Source organism: Trichogramma pretiosum, unplaced genomic scaffold (genome assembly GCF_000599845.2).
Source record: "Trichogramma pretiosum strain Unisexual culture from Peru unplaced genomic scaffold, Tpre_2.0 scaffold14, whole genome shotgun sequence".
NCBI classification, from domain to species: Eukaryota; Metazoa; Arthropoda; class Insecta; order Hymenoptera; family Trichogrammatidae; genus Trichogramma; species Trichogramma pretiosum.
In genome coordinates, this window is record NW_019641706.1 from 2,193,967 (window position 1) to 2,203,653 (window position 9,687).

The 9,687-nt window shown below is 43.4% G+C and overlaps 1 protein-coding gene across 1 annotated transcript; it reads left to right on the forward strand.

Moving 5' to 3' along the window:
* The first annotated feature begins 330 nt into the window (after positions 1-330).
* LOC106657102 lies at positions 331-9,621 on the forward strand. The gene is made up of 5 exons (XM_014378412.2): positions 331-895; positions 1,220-1,588; positions 5,571-5,678; positions 8,657-8,794; positions 8,880-9,621. Exons 1-5 carry the CDS (start codon positions 811-813, stop codon positions 9,152-9,154), a joined length of 975 nt encoding a protein of 324 aa, XP_014233898.1. The 5' UTR covers positions 331-810; the 3' UTR covers positions 9,155-9,621.
* The last annotated feature ends 66 nt before the right edge of the window (positions 9,622-9,687 follow it).

The window sequence follows — 9,687 nt, forward strand, 5'->3', positions numbered from 1 at the left end:
ACATATAATCGCATTAGGCCATCGATGTATAATCCGCGTTTTCGCGAGGCAGCATTAAAACGCCACTGGTACGTATAGGATTATGTACGTATATACGTTGCAGTTTGTGCAGCGAGTCCCGCGCGAGCGATGTGGTACATACATCGCAGTTGCACAGTCCACCCGACGCCGCTACCGCCACCCCCTCGCGCAAAGGCTGCTGCCGCTAGTACCGCGTGTCCGTGTAATCTCTTATATATATACTGCTATGCTGCACATGCATGTGTATACGATAGCAGTAGCAGCAGCAGCAGCAGCAGCCAGCGGATCGCAGATGTTTGCCTCACTCAGTCGGCGTCGGACGTCGGAGCGCGACACAGCAACACGAGCTTGTACCAGTCCCTAAAGAAATCTTTACTTCGGGAGTTTAAAAAGTTCGAGAGAGGCTTCGACCCTTTCTTCTTTTACAATCCTCGGGTCGTTTCTTCGTATAAACTGAAGATCCGTTGGTCGAGGTGGACGTTAAGGGCTGCGAGCGGCGGCTCTGGCCGCAGTGGCGGCCGACGAAGGTCTTCGTCGAGCTGGAGACCTCGTCAAGAGCAGCAGCAGCAGGAGCAGCAGCAGCAGCCCTTGCTCTCTTTAAATAGCAGCGGCAATAACAACGGCGAGGAGGAAGAAGAGGACTACTACCATCACTATCGCTGGGAGCAGGAAGGCGCTGGACGCTACCGAGAGTCCAGCCTCTCGTCCTCCTCGTCTTTGTCCGACGATCGGGATCGATCGGACTGCTTCAACGGCAATCGCGACGAGTACGACGGGGATCGAGACAACATGATGGACACGTCGAGCCGTATACCTCGAAGTCCAGCTCCGAGGCTTATTTTTCTATTCGCTACGCTCACCCTTACCGTGGCTGGTACGTATACTTGCCGTAAATTTGAATTATATTGCACAACAGCTTCGTGCGATTCACGTAGCTCTCGATGTCTGTGTGGAGCTATAATAATAAAGTCAAAGTTAACTCGCGCGCGCTCTCGACTTTGAAATAGCAGAGGCCGAAGTTCCTTGAAACAAAATCCTCCCGAGGCCTCCGCGCCAAACCAAGTGTCGATTCTCGCGCCTTTTATTGCCCTCGATCTTGTGTGCTTACAGCCACGCGATCGCGCCTACTCTCGCCTTAGATTCCTCCACGCGAGTCCGATATATCTATACGATGGATGAAATGTTTGTTTTATAACAGCCACCATTTTGCTCTGCGGCGCCATCATGTCCGACCACTGGGAGGAGGTCTACTGGGACCGCGAAATCCTCGACAGGCTCAACGTCAGCCCCAGAATACGCTGGTACCTGGACGACAAGGTCGGCAAGCTCGACTCTGCCTACAACAATCGTCCGCGCGTCGATGAGGATCATCGGGTCGTTCAGACAATCGGTAACGCACCACCACCCCCACCGCCGCCGCCGCAGCAGCAACAATCTCATTCCGTCGTCGATGCAGTGGGAGTACACTTGATCAACAAGCATAACAACGACAAAAATACGGCACCAGCGCCGGCTTTTATCGTACCCATGCATGGCGGCATCTGGACTCTATGCGTCTCTTTGACAGGTATGTAATTATTATTGTACGCTGGCACATAGGTCAGTATACGCGGTAGGATCGATTTATATGTAGTAGCACACACACGTTATACGCGTCGTACGTACTACACACACACACACACGCAGGGCATATTATACATTTATATTAGCCGGTATTACTAGCACGAACTCGCGCGCGCGATATAATGGAAATTTGCCACGGACGGGGCTGCTACATTTTTTTTTCTGTGTTTTTGTGCCAACAACCTCCACGCCGCTTATACACTCGGCTACGCGATCGAGAGTGATTTTCTTTCTTTCTACTATTTTTTCTATTTGTTTTGGCTTTGCGAGTACGGAGAGCAGCATTGCCGCATGAATCATACGGGAACACCCGTAGTACATGACGCGCGAGCCATTTCTATTATTACCGGGTCGCTCTCGCCTCTCTCTCGACGGCTAGTGGTACTGCTTGTTCATTCGAGCGATTTATCTGACGAAAAATTTCAGCTGACTCTTTTCCTCTTTCCCTTTTTCATCTTTTTTGCACTTTTTTCACTTTTTTAATTCGACCAATAAAAAAGTCCTTCCCCCGGATCTAGCTAGTACAGCCAGCCAAGAGCGCGGAGGATGAAATATTAAAAATCTTTTGCTAGCAAAAAAAACCTCTCGAAAGTTAACTTCCATCGATTACGGGCACGAATGGTGTATAATCACTAGCCAGCCTTATATGTATACTACTACTACTGATGGTGTTACCCCATTGACCCGGCTGCCCTACCTTCCCTCCGCTCCACTCATTTTCTTTTATGGACTTTTTGTCTCTCTCTCTCTCTCTCTCACATTCTCTCTTGGCACGTGGTGCACACGCCCCCGCGCGCTATTTCCATTTATTGTATTCCTCCTTTTACGGTTCTCCTGCGCTCGTTTTCTAATATGCTGGAATGTGCACCCGAGCAACTGATTGATGTTGGTTGTGCTTGCGAGCCTACGCGACCATTATGGATTCAGGTCGTCGTGTATAGAGCCCCGAGTGGCACGTAGCGTACCTATATGGACTGCAACAATTGATTTCGCAAGCTAGACTCGCGCAAAATAAAAAGTATATCACAAAGCTCGTGTGTAGCAGCAGGTTTTAGTAGTAGTCGGCATGATACAGCACAACAACTCCTCGACTACGCGAAGTATACAAGCAAAATGTTTTTGAATTTCGGAAAAAAGTTTCTCCTCGCCGATCGATCTTGTGTCCGCGGATAGAGAAGCTCGTGTTTGCGCTCGCGAAGACGATATGTGTGGGTTCGTACGAAGTCCGCGAGCTTTCAGAGCTTATTCATTCGAAATCGCAACAATAGCTTCAAAAAAAAGAGGAAAAGAAAGAAAGGAGTACGTGTGTGTGTACAGTAGGGACGTATCGCGTCGAATAAAAGACACGAAAAAAAATCCATATACGCTTGTAATAGCGCGTGCAAATAGACGCGCCGCGTCGAGCGCTTTAGGTCGAAAATAGGTCGTCGTGGGTTCAGGCGCGCTAGGCTACGTACACAATTTCTTCGAATGTACTTCCGAATGTGTGTGTGTGTGTGTGCGTAAAAGGGCCGTGTGCATAAGTATTGCACAGATGCGGTGGAAGTGTGCAGCAACCGCTCATATTATATTTGACTTATCTTCTCGATATGAAACGCGCGCGCGCGCGAGGCGCAAAAAAAAGACATAAAAGTAAATAGAAAACTGCCGCAAAAAAGTGCGCGCAACTTTTTCGCGCGCAAAAAGTCTCTCGCTCTCTCCCTTATATTCGAACTCGTTAGCTGCCGCCTCGTTTCTTTCGGCGGGCAGGCGGCTGCTGCTGCAGGCGCGCGCGTTTGAGCGAGCGAGACAAGCGAGAGCAGAGTAGAGAAAAAGCTGTGGAATAAGGAAAAAGGGAAAGAGAGAGAGAGAGAGAGAGAGAGAGAGAGAGAAACTTTTTTGTCAGACGGAACTGCGCGCGCGACTATAGGAAGTGCATAACACTTCCTATAGCATACATAGGTATATGTACATTCGGTATATAGTGCTGTATAAGCTCTGTACCGAGAGAAGCACAAAATGTAACGATCGATATTATATCCCCCCGCGTACGTATAGGCTCGGCTCTCGGTTCACTAGGTCTAGGCTAACGTCACGTCACCCCCTGCTACATTACCCGCAGCAGCACACGATATTAGGCTGTTGGATCTCGAAAATTATCCGCTCCGACTCACCTCGTGCACTTTCGGTATACATTATTATTAGTTCCCTTCCCAGCAAGCTCAAAAAAGCCGTATTGTGTAATATGATGTCGAGTCAAAAAGCCCGAGAGCTTTTCTGCGTTTATTTAATTACATTATATTATATTATGTACGGAGCATTAGCCTTTAGCATAACGAAACGCAAAACGCGAAACGCGAGCGAGGCAGTATATAATATATAAACGCGCGCAGCTGCAACTGCATTAACTTCGCGCTCGGCTCGCGCAGTGCGCGCGACTACCTTTGCATAATTTCAGCGATATTTATTATTCCGTTCTTGACCGCTTTGTAATTTATATAAATGCGATGTATCGTACACACACACACGTGCACGCATGAAACTGTATATTTGTAATATACTAGTACCGCAAGTCCGTAAACCAGCCTAGATATATATTACATTTCTCGTTCTCTCTCATCCGTTATTTTTCCTTTCTCTTTTTGTTCCGCTGCTTCGTCGTCGGTATTTTTAATAAAAAAATATTTGGACACAAGAAAATTCATAAGCAACGGGTAAATATAGCCAAAAGCTATTTTATCCATCTTGCCTCGAAAACAAAGGGATGAAGCTCAAACGTTTTGTGCTGTGTCCCGGCATTACTTTCATATATTCGTCCGCCGCACCGACAGACGACCAGGACGTTTATTCTTTTTTGTTTTATTTTTTGCAATTTCTACGCATACCCCACCTAGCTTTGATCCTGAGTCTGAGCCTCTTGTATATATAACATTCGTATTCGCGGCCTGTACTTGTGTGCAGTTCAGCGGCAGCAAAGGCTGACTACAAAGTACATTACCTAATAACTCTGGCTGACGCTGGATAGACGTATTATATACGAGACAGACAGAAAGAGAGAGAGCCAAGAAAGCTCGGCAAAAGATGTATAAGTGTATATCATCGTGCGCCTGTCTTCGAGGCCGTAAATAAGCGACGCGGAGCCTCGAGCTTTTTTTTCTCCTCTTTCTTTTATTTTATGTATGCTTCTCTCTTTACTATTTTTTTGGTCGAGTGTCCACTTCATACAGCTGCTGCAGCAGCTATTAGTGTCAACCCAGCTGCACATGGTTGAAGCTTTTTTTTTTCTTACTTCATACATTACTCCTCGTCCGTAATTGCCTGCTTATACGTTACACGCTCGCGCGGACCGCGAAAGATGTAATAAATATTTTTTTCTCTTATACCCTTCAAATTTTAACGGATCGCGGCCACTTTCAAAAGGGCTATTTACTCGCGTCGCAAAATGTAAAAATGATTTCTCTCGCTCTGCCAGCCCCGTAAGTTTGTGCTGTGTGCTGCAGCACGAAATGGCTTATGGATTATACGCTAGCTGCTGCTGGCGCTGTCGCGTTGAGACGCGAGTTTCGAGCCTCTCTGGAACTTTTCCAGTAAAAATCTCAGCAGAATCTGCGCCGCCGCCTCCACCCCCGTACGACGATACGTGCCATGCACACGTACGACTCATCCTACCCTTTTCCCCGTTTTTACTCTATAGCTATGTAGGCGTGCATGTGTGCATATAACACACAAAGTCGGTCAAAAAAAGCTTGAGCTCGGATGGTAGGGGGCATTACGCACCTCGCTGCACATTCTCATTATCATTTCTTCTTCTTGCCTCTATCTTTCTACTTAATTTCTTTTTTGCTCTTCGCGTGTTTGTATGAAACCGGGTAGGGAGATTATCAAGTCAAGGAAACGAAATTAACTTCTTTTTTACTTTGTGTGTGTTTGCATCTATATATGCGCAGACCTCGAGATCGAGCTTTTGGGCCAAGTGGATTTTCCTCAAGAGCGCTGCATCAATTATCTGAAACCGGACGAGGCGCACGAGGAGCTGCGCGCCGCCTGGCAGAACCGTGAGTATCACTACTTGTGCAACTCTTGAAACACTGACTCTTACGATATTATACTTATACAAGCGATTCCACGATTTACCTGACAAATTTTCCGACTAGAAATCAGCCCGATTTTTTTTTCTTTTCGTTGGAGGCTTGCAATGAAAATCGGTTATTGTTTTTGGGGGTCCAAGGACGTTTAAAATTAGTCCCAGGATGTTTCTAATCACAAGTTGTAATTATTTGAGTAAAAATTTAAGAAATAACTAAAAAATTAACGTCAAGTTTTAGAATTGTAATACAAACGAGTCTCTTGAAAATTAAATTAATAAAAATAATTTATTGACAATAATATTATATCAATATGTCGCTGTTGCTTATGAGTAAAAGCACAGTGTAAAACGCTACGAAAAAAACATACTGATAAAATGCCTTGAAAAAAAACACACCTCTTTGGATACGATGTGGTGTGTTTTTTTTCACGGCGCTTCGATAATATGTGTATTCATAAGCAACGGCGATGTATTTAAAATTCGTAAATATACATAATTCATGTACAACATTTTTTCGGTCGATCAAACTGATTCTAGTTCTACACGTTTTCCCGCGCATGTCACATCGAAAAATTTGCTCTGATGAGCAAATCCAATATAGTTTAATTAAGTTGTTTATTTAATGTATGCGCAATATTTCATCGCATCAATTACGTGCTTATTCTTCATAATTATTCGTCCGCGAAAATATTTTCGGGTAGAGTGAGGAAATTCGGCGCCTCGTGGTACCACTCATTGCGCTCGTCCAATATGCTGTCGTTGTCCCATGTAAAATTATTGAAATTTTTGTGGACTGTTCTTTGGTGTTTCATCAAATTGCTTCGAGCTCCAAATTTCTTTTCGGATTTGTCACAAGCATAATTTCTTCGATCCTCGTGCACTGTATTTTGGTGTCTGAGTAAATGCGTTTTTTGTCGAAATTTCTGCTCACAAACGTTACATGCGAAATCTTTCTGAATCTCATGTACTTTTTTTTGGTGTCTGAACAAATTCGCTTTTTGTCCAAATTTCTTCTCACATTTGTCACATGCGTAATCTTTGCGACCTTCGTGGACTGTCTTCTGGTGCCTGAGCAAATTAATTTTCTTTCCAAATTTTTTTTCGCAACTATCACATGCAAAATCTTGGCAACCCTCGTGTAATGTTTTTTGGTGGAATAGCAAATGCGTCTTCATTCTAAATTTCTCCACGCACCTACCGCATGCGTAATCTTTCCTACCTTCGTGGACTATTTTCTGGTGTCTTAGCAAACTGCCTCGTTCTCCAAATTTCTTCTCACATTTGTCACATGCAAAATCTTTGCGACCTTCGTGGACTGTTTTTTTGTGTTTTATCAAATTGCCTCGTTCTCCAAATTTCTTCTCACATTTGTCACATGCAAAATCTTTGCGACCTTCGTGGACTGTTTTTTTGTGTATGATCAAATGCCCTTTTTGACCAAATTTCTTCTCACACTTGTCGCATGTAAAATCTTGGCAACCTTCATGAACTGTCTTTTGGTGTAAGAGCAAAATCGATTTTTGTCCAAATTTCTTTTCGCATTTGTCACATGCGTAATCTTTGTGACCTTCATGTATTGTCCTTTGATGTTTAATCAAGTTCGATTTTTCTCCAAATTTCCGATCGCACTTGTCACAAGCAAAATCTTTGCGACCTTCATGGACATTATTTTGGTGCTTGAGCAAATTTGATTTACATGTAAATTTCTTTTCGCACTTGTCGCATGCGACATTTTTTCGTTCATTGTGAATTGTGTTTCGATGGGTTATCATATTTGATTCTAGTGTAAATGCTTTCTGACAAATATCACAAATGTATTTTTTGTCGTCTGAAAAAACAATGTCGTGTTCACTTGAATTATCTTTTGAGACAACTTCCTTGGATTTGCTCTCACTTATTACCAGTTTGATGCTTCAATTAGATGGATCCTTCTATCCAGTGCCACAGAAATTAAACTCGAAAAATTTTGCTTTTGGTATTGTTACTTGTATCATTGGGAGAGACATTCAAACTAATTTGTTTGTCTAGAAACATTTTCAGCTGTCAAAGGATGAAAACAAGATTGGTTATGTTAATTGTAATTGTTTATAATTAAAACCAAGACTTATTTGTTGATATTTCATCACTTTACAATTGAGTAGCCTTGTGTAGATAACCAGTATTACGTTACTGGAAATGTTCACGTTATTTTGATATTCTTAGTTGCAATAAAATAAGGCAGAAAGATTACAAGAGTTTATATTATCAGCAATTTTTTGTTCTTCTAGGATAATCATTCAGATCATTCGTGTTTGAATTTCATATGAAATATTATTAAAAGGCTTATAAGTCTAATTAACCCTTTTCAGCCCAAAACAGGAACTATAGCAACTGGATCGTCTTCAAGGCTCTACAGTTTACGTAACTAAAAAAAAATTACACGCTTAGAATACTATTTAAATTTGGAATATTTTCTCTCGAATAGGGTAGTGGTTCGGGCTTGTCATGACCGTCGAAACACATCATACCATGGCACTAATGTTGAAACAGTGTCATGACTTTGCCCTCTGAACTGTTAAATAATATTCATTTTCGTGATTTTTTTACATAGAAATTAGCATAACAAAAATACCTACAACAATTTGTATTGTTCGTGCATTTTTCTAGGCCTCCAAAAACAATAATCAAAAAAACTAATTGGACCCGTTTGTAATGAAAAATTCGACAAGTCAATCAGGGAATCGCTCATATACTTACCGCTTTTCCGCGCATAGACGACGTTGTAATTATTCCTGATATCGATCGTCTCCTTGCCTTTACCGCAAATTACCGCACCGTGCTCGTACCACTAGTGTAAATCACGAGCTTTAAAGCTCTATTTCAGCGTATTTGCATATGATACAAGTGTATACACGAGCTGCGAGTATTAAAATGAGTGCGTGAAATACAACGTTTTTTTTTCAACAGGCATGCAGAACTTGAGCATATCCTGCTCGCTGGTCTGTCTAATAATCCTCGGCTCGGCCGTGATCGTCGGCTTCTTCGGCCTCTGCCGTCATCAAATATCAGCCGTCCTCATTACCGGAGTCATGTATCTTCTAGCAGGTACATTTACTACACTTGCCTCGTTTTAATTCAAATTTTCGATCAAACTTATTACTCGTCCTAATTTGCCTCCTGCTGCACACAGCGATCTTCGCGCTCTTCACTCTGATGATCCTCTACAACAAGCGAAGCGGCCAGGATCGCAACAGCGGCGGCGGCCGAGTCAACGTCAACGGGCCCGAGGACGGCGTCGTCGGTGGGCCCGTCGATCGACACATCCTCAAGGCCCGACGCTTCGCCTTCTCCTGGTCCATGGACTTCGGCTGGGGTGGCGTCACCCTGTCCGCACTGGCCTCGATCGCCTGGATTCTCCTGAGCAAGATCATGAGGTTCTCGCCGATCGCCGCTATGATAGCGTAGCAGCGCGAGGCCTTCGAGGTTTAAGGCGAATCGTTGAGATAACGCACACAGCCGCTAATTATATAGTGCAGCGTTATGTAAAAGGTAGCCGCGCGCTTTTTCTACTTTGAAATCTTTGTTTTTTGCTGCGATAGACGATGCGAAAGAGAAAGATCGATGAGCTACGTAGAATTGTCTTAAATTGTTTCCATCGACAAAATAATGTTTCATCTAGTTCCGCGACAATCAGCTTTTTTCTAACTACGAAATTTTACGTAGCTCGCGCAAAAAGGGCCAGGCCGCTTAAATACGAAAGTCTAAATGAATAAACCTCGAAGGCTGAGAAAATAAAAAAAAAAACGCGTGAAAAATCACGAGAAAATTCGATTGTGAAAACTATAGTGCTTTAGTTCTGTCTAAGCTTCATTAAGTGCTTTATCGAATAGCTCAACGCGCTGACACACGCACGACAGGATGTAAAAAAAAAAATGAAACAGAAAAACAAAAACGACGAAAAGCGTCGATACGTGTAAGAGACTTTTTTCAATACTTTA